The 25,637-nt window shown below is 47.1% G+C and overlaps 4 protein-coding genes across 6 annotated transcripts in view; 2 read left to right on the top strand and 2 right to left on the bottom strand.

Annotated features, from left to right (window-relative positions):
* The window catches only part of naalad2 (N-acetylated alpha-linked acidic dipeptidase 2), a 9,016-nt gene extending 6,718 nt beyond the window's left edge, over positions 1 to 2,298 (top strand). The window contains exons 18-20 of one of the 2 annotated variants that reach the window (XM_086143604.1): positions 957 to 1,038; positions 1,137 to 1,229; positions 1,999 to 2,298. In XM_086143604.1, coding sequence (XP_085999730.1) covers positions 957 to 1,038; positions 1,137 to 1,229; positions 1,999 to 2,188 — 365 coding nt within the window. In that variant the 3' untranslated portion in view covers positions 2,189 to 2,298. Of the gene's footprint in view, positions 1 to 956; positions 1,230 to 1,998 lie in introns of both variants that reach the window. The other variant, XM_086143605.1, reaches the window with a different exon arrangement.
* Positions 2,299 to 2,505: 207 nt separating this feature from the next.
* Positions 2,506 to 8,739, bottom strand: nlrc3l (NLR family, CARD domain containing 3-like). The gene is made up of 12 exons (XM_086143603.1): positions 8,607 to 8,739; positions 8,347 to 8,475; positions 7,764 to 7,856; positions 7,111 to 7,279; positions 6,788 to 6,935; positions 6,621 to 6,713; positions 6,158 to 6,498; positions 5,861 to 6,067; positions 4,969 to 5,144; positions 4,557 to 4,830; positions 3,334 to 3,549; positions 2,506 to 3,154 (listed from the first exon to the last, which is right to left on the bottom strand). Exons 1-12 carry the CDS (start codon positions 8,630 to 8,632, stop codon positions 2,768 to 2,770), a joined length of 2,259 nt encoding a protein of 752 aa, XP_085999729.1. The 5' UTR covers positions 8,633 to 8,739; the 3' UTR covers positions 2,506 to 2,767.
* A 1,689-nt stretch (positions 8,740 to 10,428) lies between these two features.
* Positions 10,429 to 21,908, bottom strand: numa1 (nuclear mitotic apparatus protein 1). The gene is made up of 24 exons (XM_086143602.1): positions 21,829 to 21,908; positions 20,444 to 20,529; positions 20,261 to 20,334; positions 19,972 to 20,060; positions 19,705 to 19,779; positions 19,516 to 19,609; positions 19,269 to 19,425; positions 18,945 to 19,084; positions 18,755 to 18,866; positions 18,434 to 18,551; positions 18,209 to 18,349; positions 17,929 to 18,042; positions 14,034 to 17,132; positions 13,744 to 13,953; positions 13,476 to 13,648; positions 13,244 to 13,369; positions 12,601 to 12,670; positions 12,196 to 12,358; positions 11,920 to 12,056; positions 11,538 to 11,798; positions 11,303 to 11,404; positions 10,899 to 11,201; positions 10,668 to 10,708; positions 10,429 to 10,453 (listed from the first exon to the last, which is right to left on the bottom strand). Exons 1-24 carry the CDS (start codon positions 21,859 to 21,861, stop codon positions 10,450 to 10,452), a joined length of 5,922 nt encoding a protein of 1,973 aa, XP_085999728.1. The 5' UTR covers positions 21,862 to 21,908; the 3' UTR covers positions 10,429 to 10,449.
* An 892-nt stretch (positions 21,909 to 22,800) lies between these two features.
* On the top strand, positions 22,801 to 25,339 carry lrrc51 (leucine rich repeat containing 51). Of its 2 annotated transcripts, XM_086143595.1 has the most exons (5): positions 23,140 to 23,189; positions 23,378 to 23,452; positions 23,539 to 23,744; positions 24,413 to 24,561; positions 25,120 to 25,339. In XM_086143595.1, the coding sequence occupies exons 1-5, from the start codon at positions 23,186 to 23,188 to the stop codon at positions 25,250 to 25,252; spliced, it is 567 nt and encodes a 188-aa protein (XP_085999721.1). In that variant the 5' UTR covers positions 23,140 to 23,185; the 3' UTR covers positions 25,253 to 25,339. The 2 variants fall into 2 exon arrangements, with proteins under 2 accessions (XP_085999720.1, XP_085999721.1); XM_086143594.1 differs by having other exon boundaries at positions 22,801 to 23,452.
* Positions 25,340 to 25,637: the final 298 nt, after the last annotated feature.

The raw sequence follows: 25,637 nt of genomic DNA, 5'->3' as shown, positions 1-25,637 counted from the left end.
ATCCCAAACCACATCATACTGGCTGTTCGGTCTCTGTATTAATCGTTGTCGGAGCTTGGTCTGCATAGCTGATTGTCTGACCTGTTTCCCGTGAAAGTTAGACTATGCCAGGGCTGCCCTTTGTCATCGATTCTGTTCATAACTTTTACGGACAGAATTTCTAGGTGCAGCCAGGATGTCAAGGGGATCCGGTTTGGTGGTCGCAGGAACAAGTCTCTGCTTTTTTGCAGATGATGTGGTTCTATTGGTTTCATCAGGCCATGATCTCCAGCTCTCACTGGAGCAGTTCGCAGCTGAGTGTGAATCAGCCGGGATGAGGATCAGTACCTTCAAATCAGAGATCGTGGTGCTCAACCGGGTGGAATGCCCACTTCGGGTCGAGGAAGAGCTCCTGGCCCAAGGGGAGGAGTTCAAGTATCTCAGGGTCTTGTTTGCGGGTGAGGGAAGGATGGAGCGGGAGATCGACAGGGTGGATCAGTGCAGCATCTGCGGTGATATGGACTCTGTACGGGTATGTCGTGGTAAAGATGGAGCTGAGTTAGAAGGCGAAGCTCTCAATTCAGCTTGAGCTGTGGGTAGTGACCGAAAGAACGAGATTGCAGATACAAGCAGCTCAAATGTGTTCGGTCAGAAGCTCGGTCATCCAGGCGGAGCTCAGACTGGAGTCGCTGCTCCTCCGCATAGAGGAGTCAGATGGGGTGGCTCAGGCATCAGGTCAGAATGACTTTCCTGGACGCCTCCCGGGGGAGTTATAGAGTAACTTCACACCATCACGAGTACAAAACTGCAGAAAACCAATCCCGTTTGTCGTTTTTTTCTTCCATTTCTATTCCAATAACATTTTTCTAACAAGGTAGAGCTTCTTTATTTACCGGGTTGCGTCACAATTCATTCAAAAGGCAAACAGCAAAAGGGTTTGTTTTATTTTTATGTGATTGAATGTGATTGATGTCCAGGCTCCCTGTTCTCTGCCGTACACAATTTCACCGTGGCTGCCAAGCAATTTCACCTACGGCTGGAGACCTTGAACACAGCAGAGTGAGTGTGTTCCAGTTCTGCTCTAAGGTTCCTCAGAGGTTTGTTTGTTCATCTCTGACATTACATTGTACAGCCTGGGCTAAGTATGCGTGTGTCAGTCCTCTGCAGGTACGCATCGTGAATGATCAGCTTATGTACCTGGAGCGGGCCTTCATAGACCCCTTGGGATTACCTGGGCGTCCGTTTTACAGGTTCATCCCTGAACACACAGACACACACACCCACACACACAACAAAATCATGTCAGCAAATAACAGTGGCTGTTTATGTTAAAAATTCTCAACTGGAAGTTTTGCGAGAAATCCATCTTCGTAGTGTTTGTTTAGGAGCGCCAGAAAAGTGTTTACAACTATTTTAAACAGAAAGGCATCACTGATTTCATTTGAAAACAGACAAGAATTAATAAATAATAATAAAAAATATTTATGTATACCATTGTCCACCCCTCATTTATTGTAGTTGGTTTACCTAACTATGTTTTCTAGATGGACAGCTATGCATCTAGATTGCTTTCTAGTTAGCTGCTACCTATCTAGATGGTTATATATGCTCTCTATTGAGCTGGCAGAACATCTAGCTAGTGGAATATATTGTTAGCTGTTATCTATCAAGCTAGGCAGATGTGCAGTTAGTGAGTGCTGAGCTGGTGGGTTAGCAAAATATTTAGATAGCTGCTATCTACGGAGCTGGTGGGAAGTGATAGCTGGCAACTGTTTAGCAAGTGAGCTAGCAGACCATCTAGCTAGCGTCTATCTATCAAGCAGGCAAGGTATCTAGTTAACTGTTTAGAGATCAGGTTAACAGAAAATCTAGTTAGCCGTGATCTATCAAGGGTGGAGCAAGTGTGGTCTTTGCAGTTCAGCCAGTGGTTAAATCTATCTGAAAACTTGTTCTGAGAGACTGGAAAGTAAATACAAATATTATAATCTCCCATATCTGACTTCTCTGCTCTGTATCCAGGCACGTGATTTTTGCTCCAAGCAGCCACAACAAATATGCAGGCGAGTCTTTCCCCGGGATCTACGACGCACTGTTTGACATCGAGAACTCAGCTGACCCAGGGAAGGCCTGGGATGAGGTGAAGCGACAAATCAGCATCGCTGCCTTCACGGTCCACGCCGCCGGCATGACCCTGGCACCGCCGGCGTGACAGGGAGATCCATAAACTCAGCAAACAACTTCTGATTTTGGATGAAAGGGAGAAATCTGACTGACTGATAAACGACTTAAATCATCTTTTCCCCCCCAAAAATGTTTATTTTCAATAAATTAATTCATTTCCTTTGAGATTAAAAATAAAAATAAAAATATAAATCAGTGTCGGATTTCAATCTCAACGCCGACTTTGGCAGCAAGATTCCCGGAATCCAATAAAACCTCAAAGAGCATTTGCATGAATGAAATACAAAACAGAATGTAAATGCTCAAAATACACAGTCAGAAGCCTTAGTGGAGATGGTTTGGTGCAAATCTCACAATCTAAAAACCACTGTGGAGTGTGTGTGTGTGTGTGAGTGTGAGTGTGAGTGTGAGTGTGAGTGTGTGTGTGTGTGTGTGTGTGTGTGTGTGTGTGTGTGTGTGTGTGTGTGTTCTGCTCTTCAGCTTGAGCCACAAGTTGTAGGTTTCAAGTAAAGATGTAGATTTTCCGACACTCAACATTAAAAAGTGTCTTAAACGTGGACTGGTGACCTCCTGATAACCTGGTTAGCTCCACCGCGACGCCACCGGCTTACTCGTCTTTTTGGGTGAGTTCCCTGAGGCACTCCCTCAGGTTGTCCCGCCGCTCCTCAGGTGCCGTCAGGAGTGTCTTCTCCAGCAGCTGCTGCACCCTGTCCAGTCCAGCTGGGACATGGACGCTGCGAGGGAGGAGGCTGCAGCGCTGCAGCTTGCCGTGGCATTCCGGCGAGAGCAGGCCGCATAGGAAGCGCAGGAACATGCCGTAGCGTCCCAGCGGCGAGGCCAGGCTTCGATCCACGGCGGATTGTACCAAACCCACCACTGACTGGCTCTGGTCCCGGGATGGGAACCTCTTCAGCAGGTGCGGTGGCCCCGATGCAAGAATGTTCTTCGACTCGTTGTGGAACACAGTGAAGACATACAGGGCGGCCATGAACTCCTGGAGGGCAGAGGATCATTAGCTCGAATGCTATCTGGGAGCAGAGAAGCCGGGTGGAGTCTGGCCTTCAACACTTTGCCACTCGGCGCCAGTCAGATGGAGTGTTATCACGTGCCTTCAATATGGTAAACCCACAGACGCCAAAGGGGCAGGAAACTTTTCCCTCCGGGTGATTTTACCTGGAAGGTGAAGTGCGAGAAGCAGAAGGTCTTCCTCCCATCAGCGGTGGCTGAGGGGAGCTCCGTGCACAGCCCGGACATCACCACCACCTCAGCCAGCGTATAGCCGCTCGCCTCAACATCCTCCTCAAAGAAGTGTCCAACATCCGCCTCCAGCATCTTCAGTGCCATCTGCCCCATTCTGGTGAGCAGGAGATGATCTTCGCTGGACCATTTCTGTCAAACACAAGCCTTCTTCAGAAACATCATCTCCAACATCTGACGCTGTGACTCTCTTGCTCATTAGCCACTAAGGCAGAACCGGGATATATTTTGACAAAGCATTTCCAGAAATTCATTCATTCATTCGTAAAGAAACGGGTTCAAGCAGGTTGGAACGGGTGGAGAAAAGTGTCAAGGGTCCTATGTGATAGAAGACTATCAGCCAGAATGAAAGGAAAGGTGAACAAGACAGTGGCGATACCAGCAATGCCGTATGGTCTAGAAACAGTGACAATGACGTAAAGACAGGAGCTAGAAGTTGCAGACATGAAGATGCTGAGATTCTCCTTGGAAGTGATGAGGATGGATAGGATCAGGAATTAGGCCATCAGAGGAACAGCACATGTTAGATGTTTTGGAGAGAAGGTCAGCGAAGCCAGACTGAGATGGTTGGATCGTGTACAGAGGAGTTATAGTGAATGTATTGGTAGATGAATACTGGAATTGGAGCTGCCAGGCAGGAGCTCAAGAGGAAGACCAAAGAGAAGATTTATGGATGTAGTGAGAGGATACAGAGAATATGGTTAGAAGAAGATCTATACTGCCAGGGGCGGGGAGGGCTATCCCAGATTCACCCTGGATCGATCATAGGGCCACATATGGACATCCACCCCCTCACCCTCTCGTTCACGCGTCATATTGAGACGTCCAATTATTCACTCTCATTTACACATCATCATGAGACATACAACCATTCACTCATTCGTTCACAAGTCTGGACTATTAAGGGTGTCTGATGATCCTTCTGCATGTGTTTGGACCTTGGGAGGAACCCAGAAGAACCCACACAGCCATGGGGAGAACAAGGGAGACTCCATATAGGAAGCCCCACTGAGGGAATCCAACCATGGACCTTCTCACCGTGAAGTCAGAAGCGCAAACTACTACGCGACCGTGCTGCCTTCTTATATTTATGTAGTGTATTTTCAGTGCAGTTGCAAAAAAAAACAAAACCTCCTCACCAGGTCATTCTCACTCCGTCCTCGGTAGAACATCAGCCTTCGATTCATCTGCACTATCAGGATGTTGACGTAGAAGGGCGTCAGCCGCGGGGGGTTCGACCCGAAGTCCGGCCGACGGCAGCAGCGCTCCAACACCGTGGCCACGATCCAGCACACGAACGGCTGGTGGGCCAGTATCCGCAGCGTTGGCTGCAGTTTGTAATGGGCCAGGACGCTCGCGGCCAGCTCGTCGTCGTCAAAGCGTCTGCTCAGGTAGTCATCCACCATCTGGTCGCTGCGTGAGAAGAATAAAAAATTAAACCTCTGCAATGTTTAAAAGTGCAGAACTTTCCAAAAATGTGTGTAGAAGTGAGACTGGAGGGGGATGACTGCTATGTACTGGCAACAAGCTTGACAGGAAATCAACACACACCTAAAACCCCGGATCTCTGTGACAATGTCTATGAATCTGGATGGAATTTGCAAGACTGCGGCCATCCGCCCCAGGATCCAAACGCTGGCGCCGCCGAGCACCGAGCCTCGGACAATGTTCACTATCAGGACGTCGAGATGGGCCTGGGCATGGCTGTCCGTGATCACCGGGGCGTTCTGGATGGGAGAGATAGTGTTCCTATCATAAGCTGCTGACAGTTAGATGAAGAGCAGGTGATGAGGAATTAAGTAAATACAGGGTGGGGGGGGGGCTGATCCTGTCAATCGCACAGAGATGTCCAAATGTTCGCCTTCTCATTCACACAAAGAGTCTGGCTGCACGGGGAACTGACAAAGGCAAGAACCCAAACTGGAGAACATGAAGGGAACCTCCAATCAGGGACCTTGTTGTATGAGGTGACTGTGCTGAACTCTGCACCACCACACCCCCGTTTTTTTTTTTTTTTTAGATAAAATTGAAGTAATAAATTACTTTAATTAATTTAATTTTCATTAGTCAATTTTGGAGCGGCGCAGTGGTTACTGCCTCCAGCCTACAATTTCCTGGTTCCATTCAGACAAGGCCTTTCTGTGTTGATTTTGCATACTCTCAGCAGGTTATCCGATTTCCTCCCACAGTCCAAAAACCATAAAGAAGGCTCATTGGAGACACACTATTGCCTGAAAATGTGAGTGAGAGGGCTGTATGACGGTGAGTATGATGTGTGTTATATGTAAGATAAGCCATGCAGAGAATGAATAATAGATGAATTATTGCAACAGCAATGCAGATTGACACATCGGTTGGTTGAGGTTTGCTCCTCAACGTTGGAGGAATTCAACCTGCAGCTGTTTTTGGGAGTCTTAAAACGCGCATGTGTGAGGGGGAATACCTCCCAGTCGAGAGGAGCCTGGTAACAATCAAAGGAGTCCATGACTATGAGGAACCTGCAGCCGTCCTCCTCCAGGTACTTCATGTCTTTCAACACGGGGTGGTGATTCCGGATCACCTCCATGACCGAGGTCTCCTCGCCAGGGAGCATCCGGTTCCGCAGGACCCACAATTTGTGGAAGGGGAGTTTGATGACGAACTGGAAGTCCTGGGAGAAGAGGAACGATTGAGCAGTGAACACGGCAGGGCGAGGGTTAAAGGTCGTTGTCAGCGCAGACGGTGTTTGCGTCCGGCTCACCCTGTTTGCATGCTGCTGCGCCCAATCTAGGCAGAACTTTCCCACAGACACAGTCATGCCAATGCCTGGGATCCCGGTTGTGAGCACCGTCCTCACCGGCCGGCCGTTCTTCTCCTGGCGGAAGAGGTTGTTCAGGCCGACCGGAGCGTCCTGGAGTGGAGCTGTGGCGCCGGTGGCTCTGTACTCGTGGGCGGGGTTGACCCCCCTGGGGTCGCCAATGCAAATCACCGGCTCCACGTAGACTTTGTCCAGGGGGTTCTGCTTGCCAGCCTGGGCCACGCCTTCATAGATGACCTGGTGTTTCCAAAGCAAGCGCTGCTTGAGGTGGACGCGGGCCAGCGCTGGGGAGAAAGGATGGGGAGAAGGTGCGTCAGAGCTTTGAAATTGTGGTTAAAGGAGCAGATTTTATTTCAGAAAATCTGGAGAAGAAGCGTGAGAATTCCAGCAGGAGGTTCTCACTCACCTCTTCCGCACTCAGTCTGGACTTCTTCTGCCTCCGCAACCTTGGAGATGTATTCTAAGGCCCTGATTGTGAAGAGTAAGGACTGGTCCAGACCTGCAGAGGAGGGCCATAGCAGACTCAGGTTTGGTGTGTCACCGTCTGGGCCGCGCTTCCGAACTCCTCCTTACCCAGCACCTCCATGAGCTTGTCCACAAAGTCCAGGACATCTCCCTCCATGGTGTGCTGCAGGGTGATGCCCGTCTTCCACTGGTGGAACCACATCTTGAATCTGATCAGTTCCTCTCTGCTGAGGCGCGTCAGGACACTCAGGATCCTCTGTGGGTAAAGATTGGTGTGCAGGACGGGTTCAGAATATCATGTCCTGGAAGTCGCCGACTGTGAACTTCAATTTTTAATCATGAACTAGAAGCATTTGTTTGGAAGAACTGCTTCAGGGTTTGGAGTTGATAACAGCACAGAGGAAACCTCCAACAAACTCTTCACCGCCAACCTTGAAGATGTGGGGCAGGTCCTGCTCGGGGTGCAGCCTGCCCGGCTGGAAAGCATCACTCTGCGCCGGCTCATCTGGTTCGACGGGCTCCGGAGGTTCTGGAGAGTCGGCGAACAACGGTTCGTCCAGATCTTCTGGATCGTTAGAGACATTATCCTCATCAGAACACCTGAGAGGTGACAGCAGGGGGGATTTGTTCATTCATACATTTTTTCTTCTGCAATCATTCACCCTCTAAATCGCAGGTCTGAGGGTCTCGAGTCCCGTATGTGTTTGGCTCCCAAAGGCTCTCCTGTGGGAATCCAACCATGGACCTTCTCGCTGCGAGGCGGAAGCGCTAACTGCTGCACCGCCCACACTCAAGTCAGTGAGTCACAAAAGGGGAATCAGAAAACCGGACACACACGGCTTCTTGCCGACGCCATGCAAAACTTGATGGTATTTGTCGTGGTTGCCTGGGAAACTGTTTCCGTTTACAGCAATTTTGACAACTCCCAGGGTGTTTTTGCAAAAAAAAAAAAATAGAACACAAAAAAAGGGGAAAAACTGAGTCTTTTTTCTTTGCGGCCTTCTAATAAGTACATGTGCACAGCCTCTACTTTTGAGTGTGTGTGTTTGTGTGTGTGTGTGTGTGTGTGGTGTGTGACCTCCACCTGGTGTCGATGACAATGGCTCCCGGAGGCTGGCTCTGCTGCACGGACGCTGTGTACTGTGTGTCCGGAGAGCTGGATCGATTGAACCCAAGTCTGGGCAGAAAAAAAACAAAACATTGAAAAATCAGATTTGGATTTTGATGCTCCTGTTTTGAAAAATTAAATGTCTCCAAAAACATAGATGACAGATGGGTGATTTGGCGGAAAAGGAAGTGTTCACAGAAGATGCAGGAACATCTAAGTCAGATACTAAACATGGTTTCATCCAGCTGGTTAGTCATAATCAGAGGGTGGAAAAGCATGTTGAGGCAAAACTGAGGGCAGCAAAAATGAAGATGTGGAGGTTCCTCTTTGGAAACAAAGAAGATCGAGTCCATCTGAGGGATAGCGTATGTTACAAGTTCTGTAGATCAAGTCAGACTGAGATGATGTGAGATATGGACAGAGGAGGGATGGTGAAGATGTGGTTGGAAAGAGGACAGGAAGTTAGATGGTGTGAGTGGGTGAAGAGGACAGGGTTTGACAGAGGGAGACGATTGTTTGCAGTGACCCCTTGCAGAAGAAGAAGAATGTGACAAATTACCCCGTAGCATCCAGGTCCCCTTCCAGCGGTTGGTTTGAGGCACAAAGTTCTGCCAACTCCTCCTCACTTCCCTCACCTTCCTCATCCACCTCACTTTCACTCTTCATTGAGCCATAGCTGGAGGGAGGTCTGCCGAGCCCAAAGCGACACAATCAGCTCGACCAAAAACATTTGAGGGAAACCGTCAACAAAAAAGCTCGAAGACAAACAGGTGTTTTAAAAAGTAACTTAGTTTTTTGAATGGGGAAGGAATAACCCACCTTCTGGCTTCGACTTCCGGGTCCATGGCAGACTCCCCTTTTGAACTTTATCCCGCAACTCAGTGAATATTGTCCCTTCGAGTAGAATTAACAATTTTCAAACGGAAAGAACCCTGACGTTTTACTACGTCACTACTACGTCATTACTACGACGTTTACTACTACGTTTTACTACGTTATTTTTACGTTGGAAATGACGTCAAAGCCCCGAAAGGCAATGCGGACCCGAGTTTGAAATCGAGCGTTCAGGTTTGGTGCACCGGAAGCGAGGATACTTCCTGGTCGGTGCCCTTCAAAATAAAAGCACACAACCGCCATCGGTAAAGCTCCGAATCAGAAATACTTTATTGATTACCGAGGAAATTTGCTGACTTCAGTTGTTCAATACATAGAAGGTAAAATATATTGATAGAAAATAAATAAAAAATAAAGATAACAAAATATGAGTGGCATCAATGCTTTCACACCGGAAACAATGATTCTTCCGCGTTAGCATCCTTCAAAATAAGAGCAAGCAACCGCCATCAGTCAAAATCAGAATCATAAATACTGATATTGATATATTGAAATATTGATCCCGGGGAAATTGCGTGATCTCAGTTACTCTATACAATAAAGAAATATAAATAAATAAAATAAGATGAGAAATTAATAAAGAAAGATAATTCACTTAATTGTCTTCATTTAGCAGTTTCTTTATCCTTTTACTGTTGTTGTCTCTGTCCTATTTTAATGTCTCTATTTATATAAATTATTGTATTTAATGTCTTTTGATATCCATCCTGTGCTGCTGCGACACCTTAATTTCCTCTGTGAATCAATAAAGTATTACTTTATCAGTAATACAAGTGGTGTCAGGGTTTAAGATAAATAAGTTAAGGGCAAAATACAACCAGATGGAATATGAGATGAGATAACGTGGTGTTTTCATTTTTTTCTTACCTACTGAATAAATAATAAACTCCTTATTGAGGTGAAATCCTGGCAATTCATGGTTCACTCAAAGGCAAAGAAAAAAAATGAATTCCTCACTTGGTTGTGCAGGAGTCTCTCTTTCACTTTGAGAGTTTATAGGTGGGTACAAAAAAAAAAAAGGTCAATGTATTCCATAATTGACTTACAATTATCAAAATCAGCAAAGCGTTCAGTCACTTAATAGAAAACACGGTTGAAAAGGTGGTAAAATCACCTTGTTCTATTCCATAGATCACAACTCAACTATTAATGACATTTACATAAATCCACATAAATCCTGGTTTTTCTCCACAAATGCCCACCCACACCTCAAACTACTAAATAAGACCCTATTATATATCATCTAATGATTGACATGGTCAGACAGACATAAGACCTAAATGGTGCCCCCCCAAATCGAACTGTTGTGCATTTCCATTTAGTTTTTCTGACTTCATGACTCCTTCCGAGACATTTTCCATTCCCTCTTTTTATTCATTCTCTCTGCCTGCACTCAAGGTCATGTCCTCAGGTGGGGTTCACCATGTACCGGTCACCAGTCGATCACAAGGCCAAAAATAGACACTCAACCATTTACTCTTATTGTCACATAGTAAAAACCATTGGTGGAAATTAAAAAAAAACTCAAGATTCAACTCAGTCCAAAGACACAAGGCTTTCTCACAGTGTCTTTTAGGATATTTTATTCATAAACATGTAAATATATTACAGTGTGAAAAAGGGGAAGTTACAGAAAGTTGTAAAGTCTAGTCCCTTTTAAGCAAGGAAACAATAAAATGCATTAAAAAAAAAACAAAACATGATGAATTTGATCTAAGAGTGGAAGGTCTGATTGGGGATACCCGTCTTCACACTTTCATCTTTTTCATTATCTGCAGGATGAAAGATAGTGACAATTAATAAAATGATCAATAGAACCTCATTTCAATGTGAAGTGATCATTAGTGGAGAACACGATGCCTGTTAAAATTCAAATACCCAAAGTTATAGCAGGGGGAAGCAACCACCAGCCTTTAGTCAGTGATGAAAGCAACCACCATGAAGTGGAATTTAATTAAAAAAAAAAAAAAAAAGATCAGTATTGACCTTTTTGGCTCCTGCTGCAAGACTGTCTTCACTGAGACATTCTGGAAACAGTGTTTCAAAGCACACAGAGCTGTTAGCACAACGCTAGGACTGAGAATATCCTTGAAGTTCACATGGGTTCAGGTTTGCATTGGGCAATGGATTCATTCACAGGAAGTGGAGCGGTCACTTCCAGGGGAGGTTTAACGAAACCTGATTGAATTCGAAGTGTGTGTGTGTGTGTTTGTTTACCTTGCGTGCACCGCCCGTAAGTCCCGGAGACTTGGCGGCCCTCCTGGCGCCCTGAGGAGACTTCCTCTGCTGCTTGGCCATCACTAAGGGCGATTTGAAGCAGCCGCCCCTCGTTGCCCGGCCTGTACCAGCACGTACGTTTCCAGAAGGCGTGTTCTCCTGGCACTCACGGGCGGCATTAATAGGCGACCGCTTGGAGGTTTTGCGGGCCGAGCCACGCAGTTTGTTCAGGCTTTTCTTCAAATAGTTGTTTTTCTTTGGGGTGTTCTCAATGGTGAACATCATGGACTCCCTCCGCTGAGCCTGATATTTTGGGAAAACATTAAACATCAAAATATTAGGGAACGACTCGGACATAATTAATTAGAAGACAACGTTGGACCAGTGGAATCTGATGCACTCACAGGACTGAGGGCACACTGAAGCTGGGCGCTTGGGGGTTGGCTGCTTACGTTCCTGTTTTTGGGAGTGAGGGGCCGGGGCAGGCAACCGGACTTCATCTTTTTCTACCAAAACAAGAGACGAATTTTGGGGGACGTCAGAAAAAATCAGTTGCAAATAATAAACAAGCAGTGCGACAAGCATTGATTTTCATCCTTCTACGCGGGTTGGAGGCCGTATATGTCAACTCCTACCAACCTCAGGCAAAGCCTGCTCCACCGACAGAGTCACCGAAGCCCTCTTGGGGCTCCGCAGCTGGTAGCAGTTGCTGGCTCTGTGTGGCAGCTGGCCAGGCATCAGGGACAGGCGGCTGGAGCCGGGCGGCGCCAGGGAGAAGCAGTGGGCCGAGAGGGAGTCCTGCAGCTGGCCGGGCATCATGGACGCCCGGCGGAAGGTCTCGGTTGGGTCACCGGTCCGTAGCTCTTCGTCCGTGTAGATAAAGGCACTGCTCCGGCCAGTCTGAAGACAAGAAAAAGATCAGGACGCGGATTGAGGAAAGGCAATGAGACAAAGATATTTTAAAGCTACAGTTCGCATTTCAGTTTGAGGTCTCAAACTCGAGCGGCAAGAATCCGCTCACCTCGAACTCCACTGGGTAGCTGCTCTTCAGGTGAGGGAGACAGGCTTTGTTCCGGGCCTGGAGCTCGGCGATCCTAATCCAGTCCTCGGGTGTGCTTTCGGGCTCGTTCTCCGAGCGACCGGTGAATGGCCTTGATGCTGAGAGTTTGTGAAAGAAACAAGCAGAGCCAGGCCGATGCGTCACATGAGTACAAATCGTTAGAGATCAGCATGCTAACAAGAAGACGCTATATGCGACTTGTTTGCTTGTTAAAGCTCCTGTGTGGTTTCTGCTTACCTGGAAGAAGCCTGCTCTGCCGGTAGCCGGGAAGGCCGGAGAGCTGGTCCGCCGCACCTATGGTGGGAGAGTCGGCTCTGCGGGCTCCAGAGAGGTCTGGCTGTGAGCGGGTCGAGGCCAGGCTGTAGAAAGTCTCATTCCTTTCGCCGGCACCAGGGGTTTCCTGAAGACGGGGATTCACATGGGTTTAGTGCCCGGGTAATATGACCTTTTTGTTTTCAAAACATCTCAGTAAACAGATGGAATAACCCAGAGAGAAACATGCTAGCAAGGCACTGGTCCCTTCTGGTGAGAAGGGACCCACAGAAACTCAAGACACCAAAAGGGATGGAAACGTACAACATTGCCGCCTTCTGAGCGAATAAATCAAGAGAATTTTCAGTGGTGCCAATGGATAGCTCTGACCTGGATGGTCCTGCGACGACTGACGGATGAGGTAGGGTTCTTGCGGGCAGAGTCCACATCCACAAAAGCCCTAGAGGGGAAATGAGATCACCCCTGGCGTGACTTAACTTCAATAAAACATTTTTGACTTTATCTCAAAAAAAAAAAAAAAAAAAAAAAAAAAAAAAATGCACTGTTTCATCAGCAAAGGTGGTTACTTTGGAGAAATAGGAATAACAGGACCCTCGACTTACATGGGAACTCAGCGCAACAACACGATTTTTGCCACGTCAACTCATACTGTACATAAGTACCTCTGTCACTCACCTACACTAAGACAGTAGTAAAATCAATCTAGGGCATAAAAACACTGTGCAATAAAAATGAAAATAAAATCAAAAAGAGACTTGCTCTAGAGCCATAATGAACAGCAAAAAGTTTCCAAAAAACACAAACAAAAGAAAGCTCATACAGCACAATACAATAGAGTGAACGACATCTTCCTCATACAGTTTAGCATTTGTCCACTCTGCCATTGACTTGCCGCATGAAAATTTGTTTAGCGGCACACCGCGTACATCAGAACACGACTCTTAATGAATTTTTGGCAGATGTGACCACCTAGAGGAGCTTGTAGGCTGAGGACTGGCTGTGCATGGTGTACCTGCTGACCCGTCTGCCATTTATTGGGGTGAAGTACAGTGTTTCCCTCGACGCGTGGCGTTTGGCTGCCAGTCGCTCAGAACTGCGGACAAGCGGCGTGCTCGACTCGTGGGGCCCCGACAGTTTCCTGTAAAAGGCGGAGTCACTGAACACCCGGGATGTAAAGGATGGTACAGCTGTTGCCAATCTACCCTTGCCCGGTTGGGAGGTCCAGGAGGGATTAGCTGTAATACCTTGTGATGTTCAGCGAGTCCTCCAGCGTGCTCTGGTTCAGGCTGTCAGAGCTCAAGGTCCTCTTCACCTGGTTGTTCTGTTCGGCGTTCAAGCACCTGGTGTCATCTGGCTCTGACACGACGCCGCCCTTGGGGATCCTGCTCGAAGCACGCTGGTGGTTGGTAAGGGGGAACTGGAGAAGAGCAACCAAGGAGAAGATCGTGGCGTGATTGGTGTTGAACTGGTGAGGTCTTCCTGCTGCTTGGAGGGGGAGAAAACCAAACCAACCTGTGCTTCCAAACTGGCCACCTTGCTCAAGAGAGCCTTCTCCTGGTCTCTGGCCTTCTCTAGATCCAGCTGGAGGAGCTTGTTCTCCATCATGACCGCCGTCACTTCTCGCTCCTTCACATCCAAGGAGTGTTTGAGCTCGGCCACCTCCGCCTGGCTTTCCTGGAGACGCTGCTTCTTGTCGTTGTAATGGCATACCGCCTTCTCCATCTGTGTCATCAAGGTGAGGTTGACATTTGTCTCACATAAAAACATGAATGTGTCGAGAAGAAGTGTAAGAACACACAAACCTGGGCCTTGTAGTGTTCAGCATCCTCTGATTTTGCTGAAAGCTTCTCCTGCAGGTCTTTCTGTAGTCTCCCGCCATCCTCAGGTTTTCCTGGGCATTTCAGCAGTCTCTCTTTCTCCTGCTTTAGTAACTCCAGCTCTTGTTGAAGCACAGACTCCAGCTTCCGCGAGGCGACGTTCTCCCGCTCCATGACTTGTTGGGTTTGAAGAAGCCTCTCCCTCTCCAGGACCAGAGCCTCAACCTGCCTCTCCAGAACATGCTGATCCTTTTCGGTTTGGCACACCTTAGCCAGCAGGGCCTCCTTTTCCAAAACGAGGGCCTTCTTTTCCCTGGCATCTGCGGCCTGGAGCTCCTGCTCCTTAAGTTTCTGACTGAGGGCCTCGGCTTGTGCCTCTAGGTGTTTGGTCAGGTCTGCATTCGCCGAATCCAACCTCTCCTGCAGCAGATGGGCCCGCTGAGCAGACTCCTGAGCATCAGCCAGCTGCTTCTCTGCAGCCTGGAGTTGAAGGGAGAGGCTTCCCACCTGCTCTTTCAGGGACTGGATCTCCTGCTGCAGAGCTTCTGCATTTTTTGAGCCGGCCTCTTGTATTTCAGCCAGCATCTCCATACCACTTTGGGCCTTCTCCTCTGCCTCTTGAAGCAAGGTAGCTCGGACGGTCAGCTCCTCGTCTAGGGTCTTTAAACTCTGGTCCTTCTCAGCTGTTCGAGCCTTCGCGGTGAATAATTCCTTCTGGAGGCTCTGGAGCTTCTCTTCAGCCTTGAGGAGAAGTTCCTCCTTCTGCTGATGCGATTCACTGAGCTTTCTGATCTCTTCTTTGAACGAAGAAACCTCTTGGACTTTCTCCTGATAGCTGTGAGCTGCTTCTTCCCTCTGCTGAGCCAGCAGGTCCGCCTTAGACTGGACCTCCTCCTCAGCCTTCCGCAGTGAAGAATCCAAAATCTCCACCTTGCTCTTTAGACTCTGGATGTCCTGATGGAGAAGGTCGGACTGTTCCAAGCCAGCCGCCTTCAGCTGCGTGATCTGGTCCTCCTTGGCTCGGATCTCTATACTCATCCTCCTCACGTTGGCCTCAGAGTTGGACAGCTGCTGCTGGAAAAGCTCCTTCTGATGGGAGCTTTCCTGCTCCTGCTTGCTGAGCACGTCTGCCTGAGTCTGAACGGTCTCCTCAGCTTTGGAAAGGGAAACCACAGCATCTTCTAGCTTTTTCTTCAGGAGGCCGATCTCCTGTTGGAGGTTCTCCGAACGGCCCTCAGCTTCTTCCCTCAGCCTGATGAGCTGCTCCTCTCTGGAGTTGATTTCCTCCCTGAGCTGCCTTCCTGTCTCCTCGGAGGTCGCCATCGCCTCTTGGAGTTTCTCCTTTTCCCGGGATATCTCCGACTCTTTGTGGGCCAGCAGGTGCTCTTTCTCCCGAAGTTCCTCAGTCGCGCTCTGGAGGGATCCATTTAGCTGCTCCACTCGTTCCCTGAGGGCGTTCGTCTCCTTCTTCTGCTCCTCCGACTGCTCACACGTCTCGGCCTTCAACGTGGCCAGCTGGTCCGTTTTCGTTTGGATCTCCACTTTGAGAAGCTTCACCTCCTCCTCTAGGGCCAGCGTGCAGTTCCTCAACGCGTCCATCTGGATGGTGTGTTCCAGCTCGTGTTTGGCCCTCTGCTCCTCCCTGGCTTGCTCCTGGTCCGTGTTCTCTTGCAGGGAGTCCTTCATGCTCTGGACCTGCACGCTCAGGCCTTCGATCTCCCGCTGAAGGATGTCCTGCTGTGCAGAGCTGTGCTTCTTTACCACACCCAGCTGCTCCTCCTTCATGCTGATCTCCACACCGAGTCTGCTCACCTCATCCTTCCACGCCGCCACCTCCGCCCTGAGCGACTCTGTGGTCTTTGTGTTCAGCTGCTGCTCTCTGGTGAGGAGGTCCTCCTTGGACTGCAGGTTCTCCTCTGCGTTCCTCAAGGAGGAGCTCAGGCACTCCACCCGTTCCTCCAAACCCTCGATCTCTTGCCTCCGATGACTGGACTCCTCCGAATACTGGACTTTCAGCAGTGTGATCTGTTCTTCTTTAGTTTTGATCTCCTCCTCCATGAGCTTCACCTGGTCCTTGGAGGCGCAGAGCTGTCCCTGCAGGGAGTCTCTCTCTCTGACTGTTTGTCGCTCCCGCTCTTGGAGCTCGGCCTGCTGAGACTGGACCTTCTCCTCGGCCTTTCTGAGTGACTCCTGAAGATCATCGACCTGGCTTTGCAGCTCTCGGATCTCCTCCTGCAGAACTTGGGAGCGCTCTGAGCTGTCGCTCTTCAGCACATCCAGCTCCTCCTTTTTCAAACTGATCTTAGCATTCAATTGTTTGGTTTCTTCTTCCTGTGCTTCAATCTGCTGCTTGAGTTCCTCCATCAGCTGGATGTTCTCTTGACACCTTGTTTCCAGAAGGTCTTTCTGAAGCTGGAGGTCCTCTTCGGTGTGTCGGAGGGACGAAGTCAGGTCATCTACCTGGGCCGTCAGGGTTTGGATTTTGTCCTGCTGGTCGGTTTCCTTCGAACGCAGCTGGGCCAGAATCTCGTCTTTGGCTTGGATTTCATCTTTGCACTTTTTGGTTTGGTCGCTGAAAATGTTCACGTCTTCTCTCAAGCTGATGATCTCCTGGTCCTTGATATCCAAGAGAGAGGTGAGGGCGGAGAACTTTGTCTCCAGGTCATGCAGCTTCTCTTTGGCGAGGTGTAGGTCACCTTCAAGCTCCATCCTCCTCTCCTTCAGGCTTTTGGTTTCCTGCTCACACGTGTCGATGTGCTCCCGAAGGCCCGACATCTCCTCGGACATTTGCCGGTGGATCTGCTCGTGCTGCAGCCGAAGATCGGCCACCTCCAACTGATGGAGCGCCTTCTGCTCGGCAACCTCTCTTTGGAGCCTCTCTAGGACCTCATCCTTTGCTCGGATGAGGTCCTCTTGTCGGGAGCCCTGCTGCCGGAGGAGTTCTTTCTGCTGGTTCACCTCTTCTTCGCACTGGGCCAGTCGCTCCGCCTTGGCCTGGACATCGGCCTCGGCCTCCCTCAGGGAGCCGGCCAAGGTGTCCAGTTCGCTCCTCAGCCTGATGATATCACTCTCCAGAACTTGTCTCTGGCCGAACCACAAGAGAACGTCAGATATGAGGCCAGAGCTACTTTCCAGCAAAATACATATTCAGTATTACCTTGACTTACAAGTTTTCATGGCCCAGCTCGTAACTCAAACTGCTTGTATATCAAATTACATTCTCCATTAGAATGAACTGAAACACTATCAATCTGATACAGACCCCTTTTTTTGTTGTGCTATTTAAATTTAAAAAAATGTGCTTTATAAATGATGAATACCGTACAAAGAATAATACATAAGAGAATGTAAAGAAATAGCTGTTTTATTCAGTTTATTTACCTAGAAGATTGGACTAAGATCTATCGCTGAACTTAATTTATTGGCTTTACACTTAATGCCACAATATGTTGCTGAATGTTTCTAGCACACTTTGTCTAAAGTTCATTTATGGACAAAATGAAACCATCAGACTGTCCCTGGCCGGCTTTGAACGACTCTTCCAACGCCTTGCCCGTTGACGTCCCCGCAGTCTGCTGCACCAAAACCCCGCAAACATCTCTTGCCTTCTCACAGATGAGGTTGTCCATTACCCTATCTAACCGACATACGAGTGCGCAACATGCACAACTTACTCATGTTCTTCCATGATTTTCTCTGGGCTACCCAATGGTGGGCGGCGCCTCCCACTGTCTTTAAATGCCTCTTCACTAACAGCGGCAGCCACATCAGCGTCAAAGCTCACTCTTTACTCATTGTGCAATGCAAAAACTCCACTTAGTGACGGCTCGTATCTCAGAAAACCTGCGAGTCAATGTTCTACTGTACATTAAGAGTTTACCTCCATCATAGACCACATGTTTTCTCCCAGCTCCTCCTCACTGCCTCGCTTTATCTCCTCTTCCAAGCAGGAGAGCTTTCCCTGCAGGATCTGGATTTGCTCACCCAGCAGCTCCTGTGGAAACAAGCCGGTGTTGGAAACTGGCGCATCTTTGGGAATCGCCCTCTTTCAGGCCAGACGGGTGATTGTGATACATTTTTGGGTGATTTTTCATTCCAGAAAGTTAGGTAATAAGTGACTGGTTGCAATTATTCTATAAAAACTCCTGTTCACCCACTACCTTCTCCGCTGTGGCATCACTGAGCTCGGCCTGCAGCCGCTCCGTTCTGGTCCTCCACTCCTCCTGAGCCAACGCCTGGGTCTCCGTCAGCCTGGCCACTTCGGCCTCGAAGGCGGCCAGCTGGGAGCATGTCAACCTCATCTAGGGGAGACGTGAGGAGAGGGGCCTTTAGGGAAATCCAGGGGTTGGAGCTGGAGATTCCACGTGCCACCAGATGCCACTCACCTGGGAGGCAAGAACACCGTTCTCCTCGGACAGCTCGTCAATCTTGCGTTCCATCAGCGAGGAGTTGCTTTTCCAGTCTTTGCTTTCTTTCAAGATCTCATTGAGGCGCAACTGTATCCTGCAAAACGGAGAGCAGTCTTCAGTCACACTTTCTGTTCACAATCAACAATGAAACTGTTGATGACAAGATAAAATCTGTTAATGTTTAGGAGGCTCGGAAACGACACAATAATTATTTGTGTAAATCTTGAAGTGGCGTCTTCACACCGCAGGACAAAAACCCCAACTGAGCGTCCCCGGTTCCACATTGCGGGCTCTTACGCTTCGTTCTTGGTCTCCAGTTGGTCGATTTGCTCTTTGGCGATCTGCTCCCGATCCTCTTGCTCCTCACGCAGCTTGTCCAGGCGGTACTGCATCTGGTTGATGTAGGATTCTGGGGGGAAATTTGGACATTTCAGTTCACACATGCAGCAAAATGTCAACAAAACACACAAATCCCAACGCACCGTACCTCTCTGGGTAAGAACGGCAATCTTGGCAGCCAGCTCCTGCTCCAAACTGTCCCTGTACTCCCGTTCCTTCATCACCTGCCGCTGCATCTTCCTCATCTGGAACCTGGGCGTGTTCATGATGTCCTGCAGAGGTGATTTTCTGCAGAGAGTTTAAAGTTTGTTTGTTTGTTTTTTTTAAGTCAGGCATGTAATCTAATCAGAGGAGAGGAATTTCAATGCACGTCTATGGTATGACATAATAATAAAATATAATTACTTTCATTATCATCCCAAATAATTATTTATGCTTGGCTAAAGGTCAAAAGACAAGGGCCTGGCCATACCTGACAGAGGAAGAGGCTACTGTTTCCATGTCGACGAATGTGATTTTCTGCCTGCGGCGGAGCACCGGGGAGTCCTCGTCGGAAAGCGAGGAAAACGTCGAGACGCTGGATGAAGCGGTGGACGATTCCCCAAACACGTCTGAGGGGACGGGCAGATCTGGAAATCGGGGAGTGGGGGATATATCTACGTGATGGCGGGTCTACATATCTTCAAAAATAAATGTAGTTGGAAGATTGAGTGACTCACATTTCTTTGTCAGGTAGGCATCCAGGCCGCTGCTCAAATAAACACAATCGTCACTTTCCATCACAAAGGACGTTGTCAGTTTTGCAATCTCTTGCTGAGAGAGGGGAGGAACACATGGTTATTCTTGACTGAAAACCGGCAATAAAGTAGAGAGCAATTAAAGGAGGAATGAAAAGGTGCCCTGCTTACCTCCACTCCATATTCCAAAGCGCTGAGGGTTGCCCTGTCATTCATCAAGTCATAGTAAACAAGCAACAGCAGAACCTAGGGATTATTGAAGACGGGACGATTAGTTGTGTGTGTGTGGTAAAACTGTTTTTACTTGCTAGTCTTTTCTTCTGAAATCATCCGGATTTAACATTTTTACCGTTGACAGGCGTTTCTAATCGCCTTTGACTTTTTAACACCAGTGCATGAGAGAAACAGGTTGTCACTTGCATGGTGCTTTTTTTGTACCTTGGCAATTTCCACTGTTGGGTTGATGCCACAGCTAATGCTGTCCCAGGATATCGATGTGCCTTTGTGTGGATTAAATCTACAATCCTCTGGTGGACACAAAAGAGAGAAGCGAGATTCTGCAAGTTATGACTAATCACCAAGATCCAGTTTTAAGTTCGTGCATTTTAAAATCCTTCAGATTTACAATAACTTTAACTTGATGTATAGCTAATAATAATGTGATTAGAGGGTGCAGCATCTCCGAGGCCAAACGGCGCAGGAATATCATATCCGTAGAGCAACTCACTTTCCACAAAGTCTATAATGAACTGGAACTGCTCCTCACTTGACCGACATGGGGGAAGGCTGGACTCCTTTTTCCTTGAATCGGCACAAAAGAAAAGGATAATATGACAGAGGTTGCAGGAAAATGCATGTTCTGACTGGAAACACAGAGAGCTTTGCAAAAAAGCAAATCATTAACACTCACAGAATATGAATGACTTGGTACAGGACCTTCCCATCTTGCAAAGCTTCTATCTTAATTTCGCCAGGCTCCAAATTAAAGCTATTGACCTGCAAATGAAAAAACATTATTATACCATGTTTAATATTTTTGGTTATTATCAAGGCAAGTATTTGGAGCTAAACAGGATAGTTCTTCTCCCAGGGAATTAGGCAGTTCAGAGCAAGGTATGGGGGTCTGTATGCAGAGTGCAAGACAGTGAGCAGCAAATCTGTGTACGGACCTGACAAGGTAACTGGAATTCAGCTAGCTCTATCGGTTCTTTTGCAATAGTGAGGAACGGAAAGCCATTCACAGATAAAAGAATGAATGAATGAAGTTTAACCTCACCACAAACCAACCAGACTACAAAGCAATCAGCAAAACCATGCAGCACCAGAAGTCGCATTAACGGTGAGAAGTATTTATTATTAGTCAACTCAAGTATAACAATGCAATTTAAAAAAAAATACATTTAAAAGACTTCTTGTACTTTAATATTGTTGGACTTACTTGAAATTTCACACACTTAGTTGTATTCAGTGTTGAAAAATATTATATGGCTCTCTTTTAAAATATGTGGTTTTCTCAGCCAAAAAAGGTTCCCAACCCCTGGTATGACTTGTATCAGCCCATGCACAGATAAGTAATACAAGATAACATCTTCCTTTCCTTTCGGCATTTCTGTTCAAGGGTCGCCACAGCATTATCGCCTTTCTCCATCTAACCCTATTCTCCGTATCCTCCTCTCTTCCAACAACTAACTTCATAAATGTTCTCTTTGATTTCCTCTAGATCTTCTGTCTGGCAACTCCCATTCCAGCATCCATCTACCAATATATTCACTATCCCTCCTCAGTACATGACCCAACCATCTCAGTCTTGTTTCTCTGACCTTCTCTCCAAAACATTTAACATGTGCTGTCCCTCTGATGGACTCATTCTTGATCCTATCCATACTCATCACTACCAAAGAGAACCTAAACATCTTCATCTCTGCAACCTCCAGCTCTGCATCTTGTCTTTTCGGCATTTACTACACTTCAGATCCTCCTTCGTGCCCACGGCCATCAGACTGTATAACAGCAGTTTAGACGGCACACAACACTGACCGACCGGAGGTGCATCTGGGCCACCACTACCCCACCCCATTGACATGTCATGTGCTCACTCTGTTGTCTTATATTAATCATTGTTGGCCTCAGTCCACTCACATCCTGCCTTTTTTGTTTATCTATTTTATTCTTGTTATTGTCACTTTGTCTATGTTGTCGTTTAGCTTAAGTTGTCTATTTTCACCCACACAAAGTGGGCTTACTAACAGGAGCACTAGCTTTATGTAGCATGCAATTGTTGGGTCGATGTCTTACCCAGCCAACAAGAGCCTTGACACCCAGGTTCATGTTTACTTGGTCGCTTGCCCCTTTATCTCAAAAGGGGGTTTCAACCTGTGGGTTAGAATAAATTATTAAAAAATAAACATAATTAAAGCAGCTCAAGTGCACAATTCGAGATTTAAAAATGCTATACCCCACTCTCGCCAGTTGCGAATGGGGTTTTTTAACCTGCGTTCGCTGTTAAACTGCCATTGCTTAAAAAAACAGCCACCATACGGCATGGATTAAGATATTTTGCTAATGCTGGTGATGTGTTTCTTAATATTTATAAGTAACTTACCGTATAACAGCCCAGTTTATCTGTTATGTTCCTTCTCGGTTGACTCAGCTACACAAATAAACTGCCCTGTGCAGGCACACAGAATTCAAAGAGTCCTCGGATTGAAATCAGCCAATCCGTGGTCATGTTGCGACGCACGTGAAGAAGTGAGGTTTTCATTGGTTCGGAGGCCGGAAGTCAACATGACGATGCGTTTGGTCCGGGTGCCCGGCTCGCCCTTCGATTTTGGGCTTGGCTAATGTTGACTTTCTAGTTACGTCTAGACGTCTTGTCACAAATTTGTTTTTACTTGTTTGTTTTTTGTCAACTCTGCTTCAGAAGAAGCATCTCATCTGCAAAATATAAATAGTAACGAAAGCACATTCCATCAAATGCAAAGCTGTGAAAGAAAATATCGTTGTTTTTGTTGTTTTTTTGCACGGCATTAATGTGTTATATCGGTTCGGCTCTGGCGACGATTTCTTTTCAGCCGCCCACAGAGCAACAGTGTAAGAAATAAAGAGACAAAAATAAAATAAGTGAGTAAAACCAAAACTACAACTCCCATCATGAGGCCACCTGTGTGCTGCCTTGGAAACGCGTCTCCCACAGGTAAGTTAATTTTGAACCTCGCAGTCGACACGGACGAAAAACAAGGATAAGTCCAGATGAAGAAAAGGAAAAAAAGAAAGAAGATCTTTTCAAAATCACTTATTGTTATCTCATGGGTGAGTACATAAGAGCTTATGAAACTCATTACACAGAAGCAATCAGCAAACAACAGCAATCTAACAGATACAAGTAGGTGTGTTAAAAAAGTGTGTTATGTTAGGAACACACCCCATAACCCCTACTTTCACCAAAACATAACAAGAATGCTGTGATTGCAGCATCTGTAATGTCATATGGGGGTGCTGTGAGGTCACAAGGGGGAGGTTGGGTTGGGCTGTGATCATACTGTCAAAGGGCCATTGTGTTCAGCTAAGGCCGGCGAAACGCACTTAAGAAATAAGGCACCCTTAGTCTCAGCAAGAGACGCTTAAATGGACATCGCGACTGGCCTTATTATTGATGGGTAAGTGCAACGATATTTGTGAGAAAATCCATCTTTAATTAACACCAAACCGTATTTGATGCCTCGCATTCCAAACAAAATGTTATGATGTTATGACAGCGTAGAGGTGGATGAGGTGTATGTAGCCCAGAGGCAAATGTGCAGTGGCTAGATGTTTGTTTTTAAATCCTGCTGCACTCCCCCTGCAGGTGAGTCGTTGACAGGTGTGAATATGTACGGAGCTCCAGTGGATCTGTCCTTTAAAAGCATCGGCAATTTGTCAGGTACGTCACTCGATCGTCTCTGTACACAGTGCATAGCCTTCACGATGCATTTCACCTGCTGTCTGCTGTTCAATGTCCGCATTCAGAATCTTGGTCAGAGGAACCCCGGATGGGCTTGCGGCCCGTCAAACGAGACCAGAAGAAGAAGTATCTCAGTCGATCCCTGCGTCTCAGCAACAACAAAATCAGCGACCTTCACGACCTCCAGACGACGATCAAACACTTCCTGGCAGAGCCCTTGCAGCTCGCCTGGCTGGACTTGTCTTTCAACAACATCGCAAATATAGACAGTGTGAGCTTCCTCTACCGGGTTTCATCCAGAGAACTTCTCATAAAGGGGTTCACTTAAAAATGAGTGGTCATGGAGAACAAGGGGAGGAGGTTGTGTTTCTGGATAATATAAAGGCAGCTTATTATTAAGGATTGTTTTAGAATAATGGCAGGTCTCGAAGGTCCCCCGTTCTAAACCTTAGTGTTAATAGGGGCGCGGTTTTCACAGTTCCTACTTGCACATGGCCTTGCACTTAGCACAACTGCACAAACAGAATACATGTGCGGAGTGTTTGCTGGTCGCAGGGCCATGGATTCGGGGGCTTGGTTGTTACGTCGTAACCATGTGAGCTCATCGGCTAAGCAGAGAATGAGCAGTCATTGATTCAAGTGAGCGTGTTAAAATAATGAATGTATAATAGTGCTACTGATCCTCATATGATGATTCTTGGGAGTGAGAGTTCAATGTATCAGGGTCTTGTGGAAACCTGAAGGAGGCGTGACTTGTTAAAAGCGGCATGATTGGAGGATACATGAATCTGGGTGCAGCTTTCCCCTGCAGGATTGTCAGATGGTGCCGGATGTTTCGTGGCTGTGTTTCTTTACATGTCATGGTTCTTGATCAAACTGAATGTTTTTCTTCACTTCTTTTAATGAATTTGGATTGATTTTTTTTTGTGTGTTTTGCAGGTTTTGTGTCAGCTGACTGAACTGCGCGTACTGTATCTCCACGGCAACAACATCTACTTTCTATCAGAGGTGGAGAAGCTGGGAGTGCTGCCACATCTCTTCAACATCACTCTGCATGGGAATAGCATAGAAACCAACCCGGGTTACAGGTGAAGCCTGTCTGTCGACATTAATATAACAATAAGCGTCCTGCTTTTTCTCCTCAGTGCAACTGTCTGTGTCCGCAATATCCCACTTTGTGCTCGGCAACTCAAACTGGAAATTGGTGTTCTGCCACAAGCATTTGAAGTGACAGCAGGCCGAGCTCTGGCATTGAACTCCAACCCGCATGGTCTTTCCTCCGCACCTGTTGTGGGCTCAGCAGTTGATTTGGCCGATGATGGCCCCGAGCACAACCGTGTGTATGTGTGTGTGCGTGTGTGTGTGAAACACAAGTGCTTGGCAAATATGCAAGTGCGCAACAGTGTCTGCAAGGCGTGTCAGTGCAAATGGAGCTCATTGCTGAGCTTGCATAGCAACATTAGAAATGCACCTTCAAAAAGGGGCATTCTCCTTAAAACAATTGCAACGGCCTGATTAGCTGTGAATCGGGGCTTCTTTTTAATTAAATCCGTTTCTATTTTATATTGAATTAAGTTTACGTAATGTCTTCCATTGTTTAAGGGATTTTTTTCACTAAGTTGGACTCTGGCTTTCTGTGCCACCAGGAAACACGTGATCTCTGTACTACCTCGGCTGAAGATGATGGACTTCAGCGCCGTGACGCCCAAAGAGCGGATCCTGGCAGACATTTGGCCCAGCAGGCTGAAGCGGATCCGAGCAATGCAGGGCAATCTCTAGCAACTGCTGGAGTGTTTTTCCACTGCAGTGCTGTAAGGGTACACAGGTTTTATCAGACCACCAAAGTCAAAAATGGGACCGCATCTCAGGGATTTCATCTTAGCTTAACATAAAGAGATTTCAAAGGTTTTGCAGGGTAATCGGTAATAAGAAAATAAATAGATTTTAAATGCTACCAAATATTTCCATTCCTAAGTCATGACACGAATGGGTATATTGAAATTTTTTAATGAATTAACTAAACCAAAAGAACAAAAAACAATATCTTAAAACTTTTTGGTACTAGCCTAAGATATTACAAACATATTTCAGGTCATATTACAACATCGGAGAAAAACAAAACAGAAAAAAAATGCCAAGAACCCAAAGCTCAAATCAATAGGCG

This window comes from Fistularia commersonii, chromosome 3 (genome assembly GCF_037954325.1).
Source record: "Fistularia commersonii isolate RoL2024-O1a breed Wild chromosome 3, RoL_Fcom_v1.0, whole genome shotgun sequence".
NCBI classification, from domain to species: domain Eukaryota; kingdom Metazoa; phylum Chordata; class Actinopteri; order Syngnathiformes; family Fistulariidae; genus Fistularia; species Fistularia commersonii.
Note: the sequence above shows the minus strand (reverse complement) of the source record. Positions and strands in the feature narration are given on the sequence as shown.

Excerpts from the sequence above, each read along its gene's own strand:
- nlrc3l (XM_086143603.1), bottom strand. The coding sequence starts at position 8,632 with ATGGACCCGGAAGTCGAAGCCAGAAG. Across the intron at positions 7,857-8,346 it reads GGGGACCTGGATGCTACGGG|ACTTGGGTTCAATCGATCCA; the intron begins GTAATTTGTCAC and ends TTTTCTGCCCAG. Across the intron at positions 3,550-4,556 it reads GACGGAGTGAGAATGACCTG|AAATGGTCCAGCGAAGATCA; the intron begins GTGAGGAGGTTT and ends TGTGTTTGACAG.
- numa1 (XM_086143602.1), bottom strand. The coding sequence starts at position 21,861 with ATGAACCTGGGTGTCAAGGCTCTTGTTGGCTGG. Across the intron at positions 19,780-19,971 it reads CAACAGTGGAAATTGCCAAG|GTTCTGCTGTTGCTTGTTTA; the intron begins GTACAAAAAAAG and ends AATAATCCCTAG. Across the intron at positions 10,709-10,898 it reads TTACGGGCGGTGCACGCAAG|AATGTCTCAGTGAAGACAGT; the intron begins GTAAACAAACAC and ends CACTGTTTCCAG.
- lrrc51 (XM_086143594.1), top strand. The coding sequence starts at position 23,341 with ATGTTTGTTTTTAAATCCTGCTGCACTCCCCCTGCAGGTGAGTCGTTG. Across the intron at positions 23,453-23,538 it reads AAGCATCGGCAATTTGTCAG|AATCTTGGTCAGAGGAACCC; the intron begins GTACGTCACTCG and ends GTCCGCATTCAG. Across the intron at positions 23,745-24,412 it reads ACATCGCAAATATAGACAGT|GTTTTGTGTCAGCTGACTGA; the intron begins GTGAGCTTCCTC and ends TGTGTTTTGCAG.